This window comes from Prinia subflava, chromosome 1, assembly GCF_021018805.1.
Source record: "Prinia subflava isolate CZ2003 ecotype Zambia chromosome 1, Cam_Psub_1.2, whole genome shotgun sequence".
Classification (NCBI taxonomy): domain Eukaryota; kingdom Metazoa; phylum Chordata; class Aves; order Passeriformes; family Cisticolidae; genus Prinia; species Prinia subflava.
The window spans coordinates 119,972,772-119,993,660 of NC_086247.1; the positions used below are offsets into that span (position 1 = coordinate 119,972,772).

The 20,889-nt window shown below is 37.1% G+C and overlaps 1 protein-coding gene across 6 annotated transcripts in view; it reads right to left on the reverse strand.

The window, feature by feature from the left end:
• TAX1BP1 (Tax1 binding protein 1) overlaps positions 1-20,889 on the reverse strand; it is a 55,528-nt gene that overhangs the window by 1,525 nt on the left and 33,114 nt on the right. For 4 of the 6 annotated variants that reach the window (XM_063409845.1, XM_063409837.1, XM_063409856.1 and 1 more), the window contains exons 7-17: positions 20,690-20,780; positions 19,326-19,511; positions 15,861-16,088; positions 14,395-14,541; positions 13,093-13,186; positions 11,675-11,793; positions 10,411-10,536; positions 8,524-8,595; positions 6,111-6,285; positions 5,625-5,773; positions 247-332 (exon numbers count right to left, since the gene is read on the reverse strand). In XM_063409845.1, coding sequence (XP_063265915.1) covers positions 247-332; positions 5,625-5,773; positions 6,111-6,285; positions 8,524-8,595; positions 10,411-10,536; positions 11,675-11,793; positions 13,093-13,186; positions 14,395-14,541; positions 15,861-16,088; positions 19,326-19,511; positions 20,690-20,780 — 1,473 coding nt within the window. The remainder of the gene's footprint in view (positions 1-246; positions 333-5,624; positions 5,774-6,110; positions 6,286-8,523; positions 8,596-10,410; positions 10,537-11,674; positions 11,794-13,092; positions 13,187-14,394; positions 14,542-15,860; positions 16,089-19,325; positions 19,512-20,689; positions 20,781-20,889) is intronic. The other 2 variants (XM_063409872.1, XM_063409882.1) reach the window with 2 other exon arrangements.

Sequence of the window (20,889 nt, forward strand, 5' to 3'; positions counted from 1 at the left end):
CAATTAGGTTGGCAAGAGAGGGGAAAAAACAAAAGTTATTCATTCATTTACTAAAAAAATTGTCCAAATTCCATCAAAGGTATAGCATGAACAGCCTGCCCAGTCTCACGGCATAGTCTCACCAGTTAATTGTACACCAAACATTCATTGAAAATGCTCGGTAGCTTTTCACCTCCACCCCCACTCTTGAGTAGTTCTACAGAAACCTCTCCATGCCCTTAAAGACCAATAAAAGATAACATCTACCTGGAATCAAAGCAGAAGCCTGTGCCCCGCTCACGCAAGAGAAGACTTGGAGGATCAGGAGCAGAAGGTACAGTGTTGTCATCATCCTATTGAAAAGAGAAAGTATTTTAAAGAATAACCCCTACAAACAGCATTTTTTTCCTCCTCAGCATGCTGTGTTTCATACAGGTCACTCACATGCAAACATATTTCAGTCTTAGGCTAACGTACTTTTCCCTTATGAAGGGTTAATGGAAAGAGGGAAGGATGGGAAAATGTCCTCAATATTCTTCTGGTAACACCTGTTTAGTTTCAACCATTTAACATTTCCATTAAGCAGGCAGTGGGGCCTGCTAGGACAAGATGCTGGCAACAACCAACCTTGCAGTGTTTGCTTTGCACCTGCAGTGAAAAGGGCATACGAGTTTTAAAACTTCAGTTGTTCCTTTTGTCATGAAGGAGACAGGTTGGATGCATTAAGAACGAAAAACTGTTTTGTTGAAAGTACTCTCATGCTACAATGCTACAGTAGCTTGTACAAAAACACAACAAATTTGCTGAATACCAGACTGAAGCACACCAGGACTTCAACAAGAAAATTCACATGCATCTTCCGTAAGTAAAACAGTTTCACTACAAACACTGGCCAAATTAACACTTAAGTCTGAGTTAATTTCTTCAGTATAACCCCTTTCCCCCTCCTCCCCTTTCTCTTTAAAGCCATTTGGCTCACTGCTGATCACTTGGTAAGATAAAATTGTTTACAGCTTTTGCCCTCTCTCTCAGCTTCTGGCAAGTGTAGTAGCCTACCACATACAAATGTAACATTCCTCCTTGTTCCTTTTTGAGAAACATCTGAAGAAGAGGACAATGCTTTCCTCTGCACAGGCACGCCTGCACTGTCCTACACGGCTGCTCTGCAAGAACTCTCTTCACCAAAAGGCAAGCACATGTAAGACCCTTTGGAGTGTCCTAAGGCTACAGCTTTCTCGTGGCCCAGTTCCCTTAATTGTGAAATTCATACTGTGTGTTCCTTCCAGCAGCTTCTGACCCAGGGCCTGTACAGAATGTCAATACTAAGTCTGTACTGATATTACCCTCTTATGATAGGGAATGTCTGTCTCTTCAGTGTACTTTTGCTCTTAGCCAAGTCACAGGGATCAGGTCTTAACCTTTTGGGATGCCTAACCCACACAAGAAGAATGCAAATGTCAGTGTTGAGCTGACCTCACAGAGATGTTACAGAGATTACTGTGTAACCACATGGTCAAACAGGAACCATGAGAACTTTATCTCAGTCTGAGAGGTCTTCCAGCCATTACACGTTACAGTAAACACTACACAGTCACCAAGACCTAAAAATTCTCACGCAATGCCCTAGGGTAACTCAGAACCTCTGGAAAGCAGACCAGGTTCCGGTGCACTGGGCTCCAACAGATGTCTATTTCTGTCATTTCTGATGGACAAAACTCCTAAGTGTTCCATGTAAAACGGAGCACCTTATGGGGGGAGGACGGATCATCGTGGTTCACATGGTTCTCATCTTAGTTCACAGCCACTTAGTGCCCAGTATCATCCAGCAATCCATTCTTTATTCTTATAAACAAGGTTACACATGTTTTTCAACCTTGCATTTAAACACCCATCACTCTCCCCTGGGAAAAAGAACCATCCCTGACAGCTCAAGAGACAAAATGAGGTGGTTTTTGAAGCTGCTTTACAGAGAGTATGACCATTGCTGGGACAGCAGGCCTCAATGGTTCCTGCCTATGCTCTGTTAAGCAAAGGCATCAGCTTACTTCAAAACCAGGCAGTTGGGTCATCAAAGTTGTTTTGATGGAAGCCCACACTCCATATTTTGAGAAAGAAACAGTTTAATCTGCTCTTTATATAGATCCAAAGCCACCCTTTTTGCAGTCCAGACTGATGACCAGGGACATGGCTGCACATTTTAGTCAGAGAACTCTACAGTGCCCTGCAGTGATGTAACACAGCGGGTGCACGGACTCAGGTCCTTAGGAAAGGAGACTGATATTCACTCACAGGCTGGCACCATGGTCCTGTAGCAGAACAACTGCCAGACCCCTAAACTCAGAAGTCTGAATTAATTACAAAAGAAGTCTTTAATACCATGACTTAACTATTATCACTGGACTGCACCTCTGGCTCTTTAAAAAACTGCCACGAGTTCCAAAGATTAAGTGAATCATGAAGACAAATACAGTATTACACACTAAAGCATGGTAAAAAAGTGGGATTTGCCACTAGGGGAAGAAGGGAAAGCCACTGACACTGTCAGAAGTAAGTGCAACTCCATTGGTTTTACCATAACCAACCAATTCTGTCTCAAGTATGGTATGTTTTCATAATTACAACTGTAAGCAGTAAAACAGAAATTAGAGGATTGTTAAACAGAAATTAGAAAGCTGTGTGACACAGTACAAAACCCCATCCCCAAGCACTACAGATCGTTTTGACATGCAAAAGTAAGGAACCAATCAATGCCCATCCTAGGCCTTAAACAACATATGAACAGACATAGAGCTGACATGCAGTGCAGGTACACTGGGAAGAAGGGCACATACATTTTATTTCTGTGATTCAGCTCTGCTGAGGGAGTGAAATCAAACTCACTCCTCTAGGCCTCTCAAGCTCCCTGCAAGCAGTCTGCTCTCCCAAGAGACACCTGGATACCAACTGCTCCTTTCATGTCCTCCCTATGCAAAAGAGAGTAATTGCCTGCCAGGGTCAGATCAGGCTAATAATGCGTTGTGGGGGGTTGTGGTAGAAGAAAGCCCATTTTGGAGGTACCTGAAAAAAATATCCTGACCTGGTGCTCAGTTGCCAAGAGTTACAATCTCCATCCCCCACAAATTTACTGTTACTAAAACATTGTTTAATAGTCTCAGGATAGTTATTCTGGGCTTGCTGCCAACTGTAATCAGGACTACATTTCTAAAACTCATACTTTAGTATATTTTTTATATATATATATATATATGCATGCTTTGTTTATGGATCTCTCTTTCTACCACTAAGAATTCTTTGCTCCCAACAATTCCATTTTGGTCAATTACAGGAATATGAGCAAATGGAAAGTTAAGTGTTGAGCAGATGACAGCAGGAACTTGGGGGCAAGTCAGCCACTCCTCACAAAATCACCACTGTGCACATGTTCAGCTGGCACTATTAACACAGATCAGTTTATCCCTCTCAGAAAACACAGTTTAATTGGCCTGCGAGTTCCAAAAGTCAGAGCTACAAAGAATCATGTAAAGTCTTCCCAATCATACAAAACTGAAGGGTTTTTATGACAGCCAAAGACATGGAATTGACCGTTTGTAAGGAACCAAGTTTTGGGAGAAACCAAATTGGAACACAACAGCACAAAAATTCAGAGGCATTTGAATATCTTGTGTTATATTAGTTTAAGAAATTAAAGGTGTTGTAGTCACTTCCACCTCTTCATAGCTGTTTTGGTAGTGGTTCACCTGTGATGATGAACATGTCTACTTTATTTATCTAAGACAACAGAACTTTTAGCCATGACAAGGTGGAAGTGACTGCAACACCCTTAATTTCTTAAACTAATATAATGAGTAATAATAAGAATGTGGACAGGAGGACAGCACAATGGTAGTATTTTAAACAAAGCAGCAAGTCTACCAGTCCTTTTCTTCTGTGAAGGAATCCTCCTCTAGCAAAAGGCTCTACATCCTGCTGGTTGAAAAAATGCAGAGAACTACATCTTAAATATCTTATTTTAAAGAACAGTCCAAGAAATGGTAACACCTTCATATTTATCATTTTATATTTGCTGTTTCTTCTACACAAACTACAGACTCTTCTTTATAATGGATCACCTACATATGTGGAAGCTTTTCCTGGTTATTTATCTACATCCTACCTCAGAACTGTTTTATCTTTGGCATATTACTAGGTCTCTCTAGAATGATTCCTGCAGGTTCGCATTTCCATATAAATTTCTACACTATACATACAGTCTGTTTGGGTGAAGAACAAGCAACTGATTCTCAATTGCAAATAAAAAATAAAGATGTAAGTTATTTGATATAAAGGCACCTTTTCTCAAGCTGAACTTTATTTAAGCCTGTTATATTCCACCTCATTACAAAAATCCAAGCTGTGTCTGCAAACGAGCACAAGGCTCTAGCACTGTTTCTCTTGGGTTTGCAAGAGGGCAAAGCACATAGATCAGAGAGAACACCCTGCTAATTAAACTGCAGCAGATGACTAAAGAAGAGAAGAGCTTGTCAGATGTAATAGCTACGTCAAGAATGATCGGATTAAATATGCAAAATGTGAAGTAAAGGTGGGGACAGCATTAAGCTCACATTCAAGATCTTGAACAGGCTGCAAAAGCTCTGACAGTTTCTCTAATTATTCACAGTAATGGACATTGGGAGCAAAAGGTAGGAGGGAGAAATACATTTTTCTCCATTATAGGTGCTGAGCACCAGGGCTAAAATCATGCCTGTCTGAACACTGATCAGTTTCTGCAAAGGTTAATAGCAATTAAATGTGGCAAACTAGACTAAATGAGAAACAGGTCATGATACCACTGTACTTGCAAAGAGCACAATACTTTGCAGAAAGGTATTTGCAAGAGTACTTGGAATAAGAGTAAGGCCTGTTCCTGTTCAAATGAAGACATACAGTCCAATTTATTACAGAAGCCATTTTTTATACCAGAATGTGCATGTTAACTGTACTTAAAAGAAAAGCTAACCAGAAACTTGAAGCATACAAAGCCATAAAAAAGAAAATCCGTGCAAATGCATCTCTTTCAGTTTGAGGCAACAGTCCATTAAGCTCTTTCAAGCACATATCCAATGGCAAAAATTCAAAATGGAAATTAATAAATGCAGATTTGCAGAAGACAGAACGAAATATTACCAGATTAGAATTGTGTATCTAGTAGGATACCAATTTATAGTCAACACTTAACTGAAAATACTGGTATCTGAATCCTTTATGTTTTATTTGTTCTGTTCCACTTTAGTTCCCATATTCCTATTAAAAAATGAGTGCCATCTGGCTACATTTTGAGCTCTCATTCTACCATACAGGAGAGAAAAATCATGCGTTGAGATTACTTGACTTTTTTTTTACTTTAGTACTTAGAAAGATTAAGCAGCTTCTGTCCTAATATCAGAACAAGCTGTCAGTAACTCAAGAGATTATGGGAACAAGTCTATTATCATCAATAGTTTTCCCCTTCACAGGAAGCAAAAATATTTTTCAGGGAAAAGAAAAACTAATTCCAAATTTATATAACAATAAATTGGGCGTATCAGATACAGAAAACCTATGTGAAACTCTTGATAATTCATCAGAAAACATATCAAAGAAAATAAATAACAAAAAAGGTAACTTGCATTGCTATCCTCAGGATCTTCCAAACCATCAGGCCGACTGAGATTGCGTGAGGGCTGGCTACACACTACATCATCTTCTAGCTCCCAAAAGGAACTTCTAACAGGTGGTCTTTGGATCTCATCAGGATTAAATGCGCCATCTGCTCCATCTGAAGAAAAATTAATTAGGACATTTTTGCTCAGTAGACTGTATTTTGGGATGACGGCCGTGCTACCTTACCTTTAAAAATCAAGAGTTAAGACACATTTTTGGTTTAGATAATATAAAACAACAGGAGAGAATCAGCTTCTTCCAAAGGTGTTTAAAACTTTAAAACTTTGTACTGATTCCCATCAGAAAATAAAGGCCCTTTACTGATGTTCATCAGTCAGAAAAGGCTCTGTAAACCAGTCTGAAGAATATTGGTACTTAACCTGCATTAAATGAGGCACTGCTTTTGAAACAGTGAGGGAGAAATTATATTGGGAGCTGTGAAATTTATTTACCTCTTCTTTCCTGAATTGCATAAGGGTTTCCATATTGCAATACTGGTAGTCTACTTGGCACTGAAGGAACTGGTCCGTTTTCCTCTGAATATGGGTTGCGAAAATGTAATGTCTGCTGTGAAGTCTGTCCTTCCATCATCCTTCCAGCTTGATCTCCTGGTGTCCTGCCAAGCTCCTAAATAATGCAAGTTCAAAATGTAGTTAACCTATGGAATCTTTGCAAAATTTGAAGTGTTTATGAAAATCTGCTAACCTTCCTACTGTGTTTTCATTTTGGTTTATGCCAAGTATACCATAAATACCAAGAACAATCAGTGAAGAAAAGAAAATACAAAGAAGAGATTTCAAAGGGATACTATTTTTTCTTGGTTTGTTGTCAGTTAGTTCTAATTACATAAACAGAACTGCCACGTTTTTCAAGTGTTTGCACCCTTTTTATAATGAAGAAAAATCAGCTAAATCAGTAAAAATGGGTAGATTAACAATAACAACTAAAAATAATGTGCAGTGAGAAAAGTTTTTAAAAGTTACAATTAAAAAGAAAACTTTTTTTTCATGTCATACCATACCATAACATTCAAAAATGTAGCATTTTTGTATGTGGAGCACATCTTTGTACACACTTGACAAAATTCCACATGGAATCTTGTCAACTTTACAAACTATAAAGGGGTTTTGTAACTTAGAAACCATTAAAACTCTAAGCCAGTATAGAACTTAACAGACACTAATTAATTACTTCAGTGTGGTCAATGCATCAGCTGTAATTTATCCCAATAAAAATCTTTCTCAACCTTCCATTCAACGAAGTGGGTAGAGTGCAATATGCCTTGGATATCAAAAGGAATATCCCATTTTAATTCAGAACCAAGCAAAAAATTCTGAGATATACATATGAAAACAATAATTTAAAAATAGGGACTGTTAAGGGAGACATACTTTCCAGTAATGTTCTTTCTGATTAATATTTTCTTCTGACTTCTCTGGGTTCATGTTTGATATTTGCTGATGTGATGCTAATAAAATTCTCAAAAGACTGAAGTGTGTTTTTTCCCCAAAAGACTTTAAATTTAAACTTAAAACCAAAGCTTCAATTACCAGTTCAACTCCAAAGGAATTAAACATCTGCTTCAAAAATGAACAATTTAATTTTTTTTCTTGCAAACAGGTGAACTTCAGACCAACCTCTTGAACAGAAAAATGCAAAAATCAAGTACAAATAACTCCTCTGAAAACAAAACACTACTGAAATGCAGAGACTTCACGTAATGAATGGCATCCCTCCTCTAGATACCACATAAAGCTATGCCAATGTTTCTTTAGATTTATATGCTAAAAGGAACATGTGATTAAAACAGGTAAGATTAAAAAGCTAGGACTGCATGTTTTAGTGTGTGTGTAAAATCTAAGTAATTCATCTTTACTCAAGACAAAGCAGGAACAATTAATTAGCAATGAAATCAAGATTTTCCTTTTTAAAACCAGTTTCTTCTGCAATACAGAAGCGGTTTAAAATGAGAGGCAGTAGCATTAGTACTTTAATTTTAGCATTACATACAATTAAAACAGAACGTAGATCAACATGACTGTAAAAAAGTGGTGCAAAAAAGTATTAGCCAGAAGTTGGATACCTAGGGAAGAGACTGCTTTAAAAAAAAAAAATCATCAAAGGCTATCTAAGTATGTAAATAAACAGAAACAAAGTAATTTCATAGGTTTGAAGAGACAGCAAATGAATATTTTTAGAAAGCTATGCTTGGTGACACTTATAAACAAACACTGATAATGAGTATAAATTGAAATGCTGTTTACTACTACCCCATGCTTAACCTTTTAAACCATGGGTCCAGTCTAGCAAGGCACTTTGATTCTTCTTTGTAATGTAAATATCTATAAATCTTGTAGACAAAATTCCAAGCTTTTATAAGCTTCATATATTATTAGTATTATAACAGTTGATGTTCTTACGTGTTGTATTTAAAATTACTCCCTCCACCTAAACTTGCCTCACCAAAACCCAAACTTGATTTCTTTTGAACTAGAAAAATATGAGAGATATATTAAAAATTATATTCTTGGCTTAAAAAGAAGAAAAAATAAATACCCACTATTTGACAAACTAGAATTTTACAAAAAAATTAACTAGCCTAATCTGAAAGTTTAGTTTTGCTTCAGTTTATACTTAAAATGCCTGTTTTTACTAAGTATCTCTTCATACTGGAATTGTGAAGTAATCAAATGAAGTTTCAAAGAGAAATCCCAACTTTGCACAACACCATGAAATACTATCTGAATGTCATAAAGGCATATTTTAATTTCACTTTTCAGTAAAATTTGTCTTTGATTAATTGCCATATAACACCTCAGAAGTACTTCAACATTAGCATTAATATTTCAGAATGTATGACAATACCTTCTCACTGGTAAAGAGTTCCATCTGTGATGCCAGTTCCTTTATTCGTCTCTCTTTTTCTGCCAGCTGAATCTACATGAACAGAAGTTTAAGATTCTTGTATTAGTGGATGGAAACTATTTCCCTGCATGTTACATCGTGAAAACAAAGTTCCCAGATGAAGTTAATCTTTCAGATGAAAACAGTTTTGTCTACTAGATTTACATGCAACACTTAGTGTTACTGTAAATCCAACCCAACAATTCTCACAAAGTCTTATGTGCTGGATGACAGCAGTTCATTAGCAGCCTCTTCTTGCCAATTTTCACTGAGCAGTTGTGGAATGACAAAATTCTACGTTAAACACAAGGAGCAGTATCAGTGCCATCAATGGCAGGAGAGGCACCACTACCCAGACACAGCTGGAGGTTTGCAAGCCTCATCTCACTATTTCTGAAGAAATCTCTTGGCATTTCATATGTATCACCACAGAACTTGAGAGAACCAAAAGCTTCTCCTGCCTCAAAGACACTTAATTTGCTTCACAAACATCTACCTTGTGTCTCTATTGGGTGCTCTGGGAGGAGGTACAAAGGACACATTACACAATTCTTCCTGGCTTCAAAATGATGATTTAAATAATATCTCACTACAAAGGACACTTTCATTTGTATTCTGGTTCCTTTAGAGACTGCTTCTTTCCCTGTTTTTCCAATACCTAAGCTCAATGTTTGGCAGAACTGCTTATCAATTTTTTTCAATTCTGAAATTCCTTCTCCTAGTTTAGGTCAAGGGAGCAAAATCTCCTGACTGGGAAGAAAAGCTCACTTTTTCTCTACCACCTGCACCCTCCTGAATTATAACAATTTTTTAATTGCAGTCAAAATGCTTTCAAATGTGGAACCAATTATTTATTACACCTGCTATTGAGAAGTTAAACTTATTTCACATTAAATCATGCATGGCAACCAATCACTGCTAATTAGTAAAATAAACTGGGAAAGAGTCATGCATTTTATAAAATTGAAATTAGAGCTTTGGAAAGTGTCAGAAAAAGATGGCCTATGGAGCACTGAAATAAACTGTAATTTGTCATTTTATAAAGAAAAAGTGCTGTAATTACTAATAAAAAGGAGTTCCTAGCAGAACTAATACAGTCACAGTTCATTTCAATCATTTTTCATCACAATGGGCAAAAACAGGCAGCAGAGTCAACTGCATTATCACCATTTAGACTGAGAACCAGCAGAAAAGCTGGTCTCAGGAACATTTGTTGCTCCTGTCTCATCCCTATTGACCTAAGAAGCTAATTCAGCATAAGCATTACTATCACATAACCTCAAGGACTAAGGCCCCTTGTAAGCTAAAGCTGCCCATTATGCCTGACTTTCTGGTGAATGTGTTACATCACTCTACCAAGACTGTAGCTGAGGTTCTCCAAATTAAATTCTTGCATGATTTTAAAGACAATGGATCAATCCTCTCTGTCTACTGACTTCAGATAAAATGCATTAGACATTTCTGCACTGGTTACCCAATACAGAATATGAAGATTTTAGACAAATACTCCAATGAATCTTCCTGTTAGTATTACAGTAAGCAGCAGGACATTAGAAATTGCCCTTTTTTTCCCATAATACAAGACTACATCATTTAGGGGTTTGTCCACATTCACAGTATTAAAAGACTGATGGCCAGCTGGTAGTAGATGTTAGCAGACCTCTCTTACTTTAAAAGAAGCATTACAGGACTGAATTGTTTCTTTCACAGCGGGATTTGTACTTACAGCAAAAATGCATTTAGTATGCTTCCCTTATTAAAGCTCTTCTTTACTTGAACTATCAGAAATAAGTAATCATGTTAAGAAAAGGTAACCATTCATTGTCATAAACAAAACCTGTAACTTACTTTATACTGATCCTCCATTGCTGCCAGCTGTAACTTTATACTCTCGTTGATTTTCACTTGTTCTTTCCACTTCAGCTCCAGTTTAGCTAATTCATCAGCATAAACACTGCATTTCATCTTCTCATCCTAAAGTAGTTTATACCATGGCATGAAATATTTACAGTCTAAAGAGATTTTCCCTCCCACCCCCAAAAATGTCACTGTGTTAACTCCATGCTTTTAAAACAAGACCATTTACAAATGGCTTCTACAAGCCTGACTCAAGACTCTGAAATGGTCAGGACCACAGAACACTGCATAAAAACGATGTTCAATAGGGATTTCTTTCTGTGAGTTTTCAACAAGATAATATTCCTCTTTATTTTCACCGTTTCAAGTTTCTTTGTACCCTAATACTACTAACCATGATTATTCTTTAAAGTGCTTCACTTCACTTCAATACAAAACCTTTACCAAGTGATTTTTACAACCTAAGTATCTTTCATCCAGAAGGTCAAAGACAAGCTTTCTTCAAAAATTACTATGGAATGAACAGCCAGCAGAAGCCAATTCAGGCTCTCCACAGACAGGGTCATAAGCAGAATTACAGGACAGTTATTACATCCTGGAAAACTTTACTAAAATAGAATAATATTATTGTGATAAATAAAAGAAACAAAATGTAGACAACACTCAGAATTTCTTAAACAGTTCTCAAATTTTCACCAGTGCCATTGATGCAATACTCCATCATCATACACACATCCAAACTGGTTAAATGAAAATCAAGTGTCAACTTTGGTCAAAACAACCACATAAATGCTTTTATGTATGACTGAGCCCAAGCCAGAACCCACTTGGGGGTGAAAACACTGTAAAAGCCATGACAGGCAGATAGGGAAAAGTTACTTTGCTTTTGTTACTTTTGGACAGTATATCAGATCAACACTGCCATACTTGTTAAAACATAAGCGGGCTTACAGCAACCTGCTGTATTTAATTTATAAAAGCAATTAAACTTAATGTAAGAACAGAAAGGATTTAAAACCTTAAGCATGTGGACATTTGTTTTACTGTTTCTTGGTTTTCCTTGTCTGGACCCTCTAAAACCATACATAGTCAAGAGCTGACTGAACAAAATGTGTTTTCAATGTTAGGATTTTTACCATAATCATGGTGTATCACACAAACAAGGAAGGCAACTCAGCTGGGTAGGCCTTGTGGTTTTTAAGACTTAGCGCCTCCAGCTACTCTTTGTTCAGCTTTCTTACTGCTGTTTACTTACTGCCAACATTTGCTTGCATTTCTTATATTTCTCTGTTTTCTCAGCAATCTCTTTATTCATTTCACGCACTTGCTCCTTTACCACGGATTCCGAAACTATGTCAGATGAAATGGGGCTAACTGTGAACATTGAAGAAAAAAAAACAAGAACACTGATTTTTTTTGTTCCATAAGGTTTTTATAAGAGAGATGACAGCCCAGATTTGAGAGTGCATCAAAACTAGAGTGGTATACATTATCCAAACCAGAGACAATCAGCATTATGTGCTATGTAAGATCATCAACCGTACTGGCACGTCCATGTTCAGTTCTCTCACACTGAGAGAAGATCAACATAAATACACACATAGGTAGTATTCTCCCAAGAGAGAAAACAAAATAAACACCAGAATATGTATGCTATCATTCTAAATACTCTATTCTTACATAACAAAATGGATGTACCTCAGCAAACTACTTCATCACACACTATCACTGAGCTTGCTGGGACTGTGTGTTTACAGAAACACTTGAATTTACCTTAGACAGGAGGAAACTGATAGAAATTACAACCTTTGGTCTTTACAGACAGCAAGAATCTGTCAGTTATAAGACAGAAAAAGCTAATCAGCATTTTTGGGCATTTATCAATGTAAACTGAATGATAAAATCACAGAATGGTTTGGCCTGGAAGAGACCTTAAAGCTCCAGGGACCTCTAGCTCCAATCCCCCTGCCATGGGCAGGGACACCTTCCACTACACAAGGCTTCTCAGAACCCCATCCAACCTGACCTTAAACACCCCAGGGGATGGGGCATTCCTAACTCCTTTGGGAAGCCTGTTCCAATGCCTCACCAGCCTCATAGTCAAGGATTTTTTCTTTAGCTTTAACCTATTACATACTGAAGTTTCAGAGCATTATTTTTGCAATAACTTAATAGTTCATAATAAACATGTTCTAATAAACCACTACTCCTATAATTCATGAAAATAGTCAGTAGACTTGACTTTGCCATCACATAATCAGAAGAATCACTCTTTTCAGCAGATTGATTTTACAGTAGAATGTTATAATGGACAGTCAAAATAACATGACTGCAAAATTATGGTGCTATTATACCCAAATTGAAAATTTGAGTAATTTTTTTTTTTAATAAACTGTTTCTTAGCTTGGCAAAACCATCTCTGTTAACCATGATGCAGAAATTCATGAGTTCAGTTCCACTGAAATAGCAACTAAACCAGTACATGAACTTATTTATGAATGTTACCACTTGGTAAGAGACAAAGTATTTAGTTGAATTTTCACATCTCTAATTAATGCTTTAATTAAACAGAACCAGTCCACCTACTTTATACTACAAATACTATTAGTGACTATTTAACATAGACAACACTTTCAGGGTTATAAAGACAGACAAAATTTAAGATGTTGATACCTGGAGATGCAGACAACTTTTTGCCTGTAAGGACGGCAGTAGCTGTTTCAGTGTTAGATGCATCTGTCAGTTTCTGTTGATGCCCTGCAGTTTTCTTTGTGAAAAGAAATTTTGTTTGGGTACTTCATTAAATGAAAACCAAAGCACAAAGTAATGTATCTTGCAAAATGTATCATTTGCTCCAAAATTAGACAGAACCACTCATTTAAACAGTAGGTAATAATAAATATACAAAAACATTTAATTCTGCTAAGACTGAAATTGCTTCAGACTATGATTTTTATCCTGTTACTTGATTAAAGTCTTTTTCCCTAGAAAGAGTAATTTCTAAGCAAATTATTAGAAAAAAATCATTTTCTAGAGAAATCAGTTACATTTACATTCATTAATTTAAATCTAATACTTCATTAGAAAAATAGAGTCTGTATCAGCAATGTCTGCTGGACTTCTGGAGCGAAAGCAATAAAATCTGGTGTTTGCTGTAAGATTTACAACATTGCCAGAGATAACGAAGATTTTTAAGGAAAAGCCACAGATGTTTTGATATGATACTTCATTCACCATTGACCTTCTGGATGAGACTTTTTTATGCAATGTTCTGTGGATAAGAGAAATACTTAAGTCTGGTTTTCTTAAGAATTCGTATTTGCACATCTTGCCACTGTGCATAGGCTTTTTCCCTGTTTGAGCTCCTCTCTAATTTTTACAAAATTCCGAAGAACTCTGCTCTCAAATCTGTTAGAAACTGGCTGATAGGTTCAATTAGTGGGTGGCCTAAGACGTGTGTCATGTTGGAAAAAATTCACTTATTTATGAAACAGATCGTGGAAGAGTGATAAGATTACAAAATACGTATGGAATACAACTCCATACTGTGTTGTGGAGATTTCTCCCCCACTTGGCTTTTAAATCCTACTTCAAGTTCTCTATTTCCCCCACTTTTGGGCTTGGAGTTTTTTGTTGGGCTTTTTGTGGTGGTACTGGATAGAAGCAGTAATTATCGATTTTCCTAGCTTCAGTTTCAAAATTCTTCCTTGAACAATGTAATGCTTTTATAGGTTCATCCAAACTCTACTAGGCTTATACACCAGCTACTATAAATTCTATGCTTGGTTTGGACAACTACGTAAAAAGAATCATAGAAGTAATTTCACAAACAGGTTTGGGAAAGAAAATGATAAAGAGTCATTGCTTACTAGACATTTTAATCCTTTTTAAAAGCATTACTTTTCACAGAAATAAATTAAATTGTTGTTAAAAGGTTACCAAAAAAGCAAGTGCAATTTATCCCATTCTACTTACTGCCTGTTCTGTAAACTTGTTTACTTGTTTTTGAAGTTTTTGACATTCTTTGAATTTTTCTTTGTAATGGTCAGCAGCCATTTGTAGACGAAGCTTCAGATCTTCAACCTCTCTGCGCAGCTCCTGCTCTGCTGCGTTTGAAGCTTCCTTAAAAAAAAAATAGAAATTGTTCTCCCTTTTGTTCAAATATCACTATTTCCCAAAAAGTCTTTTTTCAACTAAAATAGCATAATTCTCCATGTAAGTACTGAAGCTCCTGTTTTCTTTGTGGGAAAGAAAGCACAAGCAGTAGAGCACAGAGAGAGGAAGAATATGTGCTGAAGTCCATTCCAAGCAGGACACACTGCAGGCCATAAACATTGGTATAATACCAGAGGCAGGTAAAGGAGTATCTTATTTTATGGGCTCATTAATGTGTATTTCAAGTCTGAATGTATAGGAAAAGTCTGAACACCTTCCAAGGTGCTCCAGCTATCCTACAGACAAGTACAGCAACATAGCAAAAAGTGCTGTCCACAAGTATTCCCTCACACTCCCTAGATTTCCCCTGGGAGTGGTTCCATTGAGCCACAACACTGATACACAAGCTACACAAACCACATCAGGCAAGTGGACACAGGCCATGCTTGGATACTTTCTGGTAACTCGAGGCATTCCAATGACTTGCTACTTCTTTCAAGACACATTTCAAAACACGTTCTATACAACTGAAACTCTTAGGGAAAAAAACATGCAATTCTTTGACATTTTAAATGTAATAGATCTTTTGAGCATTGTAATATTCAATTACTATTTTAACTGTGTTCAGCTCAATATATCTTCTTTGAACAGTTACACCATTACAGTAATCCTAGTAGCAAATAAATGCAATATGGTTGCAGCCTGAAGATCCTTGATAAAGCTCACTTTATCACTTTAATCAAAATAATGAAACATGTATTAGCTCATTATATTTTTATCCAAGACTAAGGTCAAAACAGTTGTCATTACATTAATATTTTTATAATTATAAGCACTCAAAGCAAATTAACTTTCATCACAAATATTGGAAGGACTTAAAAGAATTCAGAGAGAATCTATCAATGAGAAAAGAACATTATAAAATAACCCAAGTTTTTACCAACACATTTTCTTATTTGAATGATTCTTTAATGCTATTATGGCTCACTTAACAGAATTAAGACAGGGAGAAGATTCAAAATAAAATAGATAAATACTGCATTATTCTGTGAAAATAATGTGGGGAGAAGTAGATGTGAGTAACAGCAGAAGCCTCCTTTCTGAACAAACTTTCAGATCAGCTAACATGCACTTGATTTAAGGTAGTATATAAAATGCTGAAAGAGAATTTGATAACTATCTGCACTAATCATCCAGAAACCTGTTTTATTCCCCATCTTCAGTAAAACTTCAGTAAAGATTTTATAAATACAGATAAACTTCAATACTAAATACTGACAATTTACCTGTTCATTTTTCAAAGCTGTGATTTTTATGAGTTCAGCTAAAGCTTCAGCAAGCTGCTTTTTGAATTTCTCATTTTCCAAGCGTGCACTGTGAAGATCTGCCATTGTCTTATCCCGCACATTTACTGCATCACTCAGCTCTTTTGACATTAGAACAGCTTCCTGTTTGCTAGCCTGAATCTGATCTTCAGCTTTCCGAAGCTGCTCTTTCAAAATACTTGCCTCGTCCTACGAAAGAGAAGAGATGGAGAGAATTCATGATTTTTTAATTCAAAGTTTAAACAAAGGTTGGTACAGGGAACAGAAACATCTGAAAGAAAAACCAAGTTTTCCTGGTGGCTTTAGCAAAACTACTAAATCTACAAGTCAGTACACAAGTACTATTTTCCTCACTGCTCTGCCAGCAATGATGTGCAAATTTATTTCACTATGAAAAAGTTTGCCTTTATTTGCCTATATAAAGGCAAACTTTATTTCATATTCAAATAGTTTTACTTTGAAATAAAGTTTACCTTTATTTGCCTATATAAAGGCAAACCTTATTTCACAGTCAAATAGTTTCACTATGAAATTGAAGTCTCAATTCTGGATTTTTGTTGAAATTTCAGCTTCAGTTTTAAATATATGACCAAAAGAAAAGTCTGTTTTCCACATCTCTGTTCTTATCCCTGTAGAACTCCAGCATCAAAAGCAAAGTTCTTCCCACAGAAACACACTGAAGGTAACAACAGAGCAAGAGGTATTACAGTGCCTACAACTTGTTGATATAAAACACAGTAAAGCAGCTTTGGGATGGTCTTCTCACAGCTTTATGTCCCAAGATCTTCTAGAAGCTTTCCAGAGGGAAGAGAGAACAAAGAGTAAAAGAGCAAGCTGCAGCATGTAGCACTAAGCACACAGGGCAACCCAAGAGCCAACTGACCAAGCTGAACTACCAGAGTCTCACTCCTCAGAGAAGGTCAGGACTACAAATAATAATTTAATTTTTTTTTAAAGAAGCTACTATATAAAGCAGTCACCACCTCTGGGCTCCCTGATGGCATGATCATCTCTTATTCTTCACTCCAGACATAAATTCAGCTATCTCTAGTCCATTATTCGTTTATTTTTTTAATATCACTTAAGTCCAAAGAAATACCAATTCATTTTGTAACCATTTTAGAAGATGGATAGACAAGTAAATGCCCTCAAGTCTTGTCTCCTAGCTATTTTTACAGTACATGATAGATACATTGGGTAACATAATTCAATAAATACCTGCAGTTTCACAGTGTGAGATAAAACTATTAATGATCCCACCAGAAACATCAAAACCATTTTAAGATTAATAAATGACATAAACATTTGGTTGCTTCAGTACTGACACATACCCCCTCTCTTCAAAATAATACACATCAGTAATTTAACACATTCAGAAACAAAACAGCAGAGGAGAGACTAAATATGTAGTTACATCTAAAGACGTAACTTAAAGGAAGACAATATGCCCTTTTTAAAACTCTATGTCCATTCTCAACAGCACTACTTCTCCACTTCAGTATTATAGTCATAATTCATATTACTTTAAAATAATTTCTAGTCTTTTGAGATCCAAGTTGCTTTTCAGTGAGAAGACTGGCAAGATACACAGGAAAGATGCCTGCATAATCTGACTTTTCCGTGGTGGCCTCAAAGGCTATGTCTAAACTGACTCTCTAATTTGGATCAAGAGCACATTTGTGAAGCAAAACTCCCAGTGAATTTCATTATTGCCTATCACACTGTAGATAGGAAAACAATCTCAGGGCACAGACACTGCATTCCTTTTGGATGAAATGGAATTGGATTATGTACACCAAGAAAAACACCTAATGGTTATTCTATTGTGGGTTTACTCTGGCTGGGTGCCAGGTGCCCATCAAAGCTACTCCACCATTCCCCTCCTCAACTGGACAAGGGGGAGAATATAACAAAGGCTTGTGGGTTGTGATGAGGACAGGGAGAGATCACTTAGCAATTACTGTCATTGGCAAAAACAGACTCAACTTGGGGGGAAAATTAATCTAATTTATTACCAGTCAAATCAGAATAGGACAATGAGAAATAAAATCAAATCTTAACACATCCAGACCACAACCCCTCTTTTGAGGTTCAATTTCACTCCAAAATTCTCTATCTCCTCTCCTCCAGTAGCACAGCCAGGATGGGGAATGGAGGCTGCAGTCAGCTCATCACACATGGTCTTCGCTGCTCCTTCCTCCTCAGGGGGAGGCCTCCTCACTCTCTTCCTCTGCTCCAGTGTGGGGTCCCTCCCATGGAAGACACTCCTCTACAGAGGTCTCCAACATGTATCCTTCCCACAGGCTGCATGAACTCCAGTGTAGGATCCCATCCATGGGGTGCAGCAGTCCTTCAGGAACAGACAGCTCCAGTGCAGGTCCCCTGTGGGACACTGCTCCAGTGCAGGCCTCCCACAGAGTCACAGCATCCCTCTGGCACATTCACCTTCTCAAACATGAGGCCCTTCACCAAGGGCTGCACAGAAATCCCCGCTCCAGCACCTGGAACCTTGTGCATCAGTCTCCTTCACTGACCCTCATGTCTGCAGAGTTCTTTTCCTCATGTTCTCACTCTTCTCTTCAGCTGCAATTCCTCTCACAGTTTCCCCCTCTCCCATACCCTTCTTTCATGTGTTATCCCAGAGGCTCCACCATTGTCCCCCACAGGCTCAGCCGTGGCCAGTGGTGGGTCCCCCTTGGAGCCTGCTGGCACTGGCTCTGGCAGGCATTGGCTGGTACTGGCTCTTAGGAAAGCTTCTGGCAGCTTCTCACAGAAGCCACTCCACTATCAAAACCTATACAAGCCCAACACAGGTATCCATAGCACCCAAATAGAACCAAGTCTGAAGTAACCCCACATGGACCACAGACAGCATAAAATGAGTTCTTCAGCAATTTCACTCTCCTGTTACACCACGCTGCTTGCTAACCACAGTGCTACCACAGGGGAAAGGCACCTCTTCCTTTGAAACCTTACTGTCACTACAGAGTTCTCAGCCAGCATTGTAGCTTGATAGTACATTCACCTAACAAGTCCTTCAGCAATCATTCCATGTCCCTTCTTCTCTCCATCACCCTCTACAGTCTCAACACAGCTACATTACAAACCTTTTCCTCAACCCCCTTCCTTTTTCATGAAGCTAAAAGCAATCCAGGAGCACACCACTTTTACTGAACTCAAAGATTACTTTTTCACACACAGTTACTCTCAGTTCATCATGTGAGACCTCGACAAGCTCAAAAGGTGCAAAACTAGAACAGATCTCAGTCTTTCGCCATTTTCTGCATCTACAGAGAACATCATAATCCTCATGCCTCTTAGCCTATACCCTGATGATTTCTTCAACTTCTTCTTTTCTCTTGTCAAGCACATGTAACATTAGATAATGTTTATTCACATCAGGCCAATTATATCAGTACTGCTTACCTTGTTTGATGAGGAGTGCAAAAAAGCTTTCTTCACATTTTCTTTTTCAGCTATTAATAGCTGTAATCTGCCAACCTCCTCTTTATAAAACGATATCATGTTCTCTTTGTTTGCATCCAAATTCTTAATCGTCTGGATTTCTTTTACTAGTTTGGTGTTTTCTATTTCTGTATTCTTCAAGTGTATCTGCAATGATGCTAGAACATGTCAAACTTCTTCCACATTAGGAGAACTACTGTTCACCTGTCTATTTATTATTTATGTGCTCACTGAATTCTAATTTATTCTAACTTGAGGCAGATTAGATAGAAATGGTAAAGAGAAAAGTTAAACATTTGATATTATCACTGCCCTCTAGCCCAAACTTTCTGGCTGGAATTCTTTCAGTATGGTCACCTAACAACAGCTCCACTCTACAGCTAAAAGTTAAAGCCCTAATTTCTCTCCACATCAAAATAAGTTATTCAGGACTCACTCCTCTCTTCACAAATGCTGGACAACTAAGGACAACCAAAAGAGAAATGACTTGAAGAAAACTAAAGAGAAATTAAACTTCTAGTAGTAACTGCCCAGTCATCTAAGCAAACAGGTCTATATCAGGAAAATTCATCTTCAATGACAGCAAACTACTTTTAACAACTCTGCCTACAATAATGCAAAATAGCTCCTGTTATTTACAAAGGGATTCCATGCTTGTAAAAGATTCTTTGAGATTTTATAATCTAGGAGCAGAAATAATCTTTTAAATACACTTGATTTATTTCACGCAACCTATGGATTTAATTATTTTAGCATATAAAGTTTTTTCTGTTGGGGGAAGGAGGGTGGCAGTGCATTTTATCCTATATATGGGTGTCTCTCAATACCAGCTAAAGAAATCAGCCATGCTAGTAAAAACCAATCCAATTGAGAACCTACTAAAGCTTCTCAGTGTTACACACAAGGCTCAAGAAGAGGGATTTAGAAAACAAAGTCTGGAGAGAGAATTTAAGTGACTAAGAAGTATTTCAGTTATGAAAAAGTGGGTTAAAGATGATCAGTTACTGGGTGATGCACTGTGTAACTAAAGAATTTTCTCACTAGAATCCATTATTTTTTGTTACTGTGTCTGAGCTTTAACAAATTGGTGATTCATTCTCCTTCTGAGAGACCTTTTTATATACCATGGTTGAATTCAGATGCTGTTTTCCTCATTCATTTTTATATGAGAACATCTATAACTGTCTTAAAGATATGTTCACAGAAGTTACCCATTTCAGTTTTTCCTTAACAAATACAATTTATTAGATTTCTCCATAAAACATTATTACCTTTATTTCAAACTCCTTAATTCCAGTGTATACAGGTAGAAGTAATAAAATTACCTTATAAAGTTCTTTTTCATCCTTTTCTGTCTTTAACACACATTCAAGTTGCTCCTTCTCAAGCATTACTTTCTTCAGTTTGTCCTTCAGACTAAAACATTGAAAAATTAATAGTACAGAACTATTAATACAGAAAATCCATGCATATAATAAAAAATGTTAGTCTAAGAAAACACCTTTGGGGGAAAAAAGTAAAATAA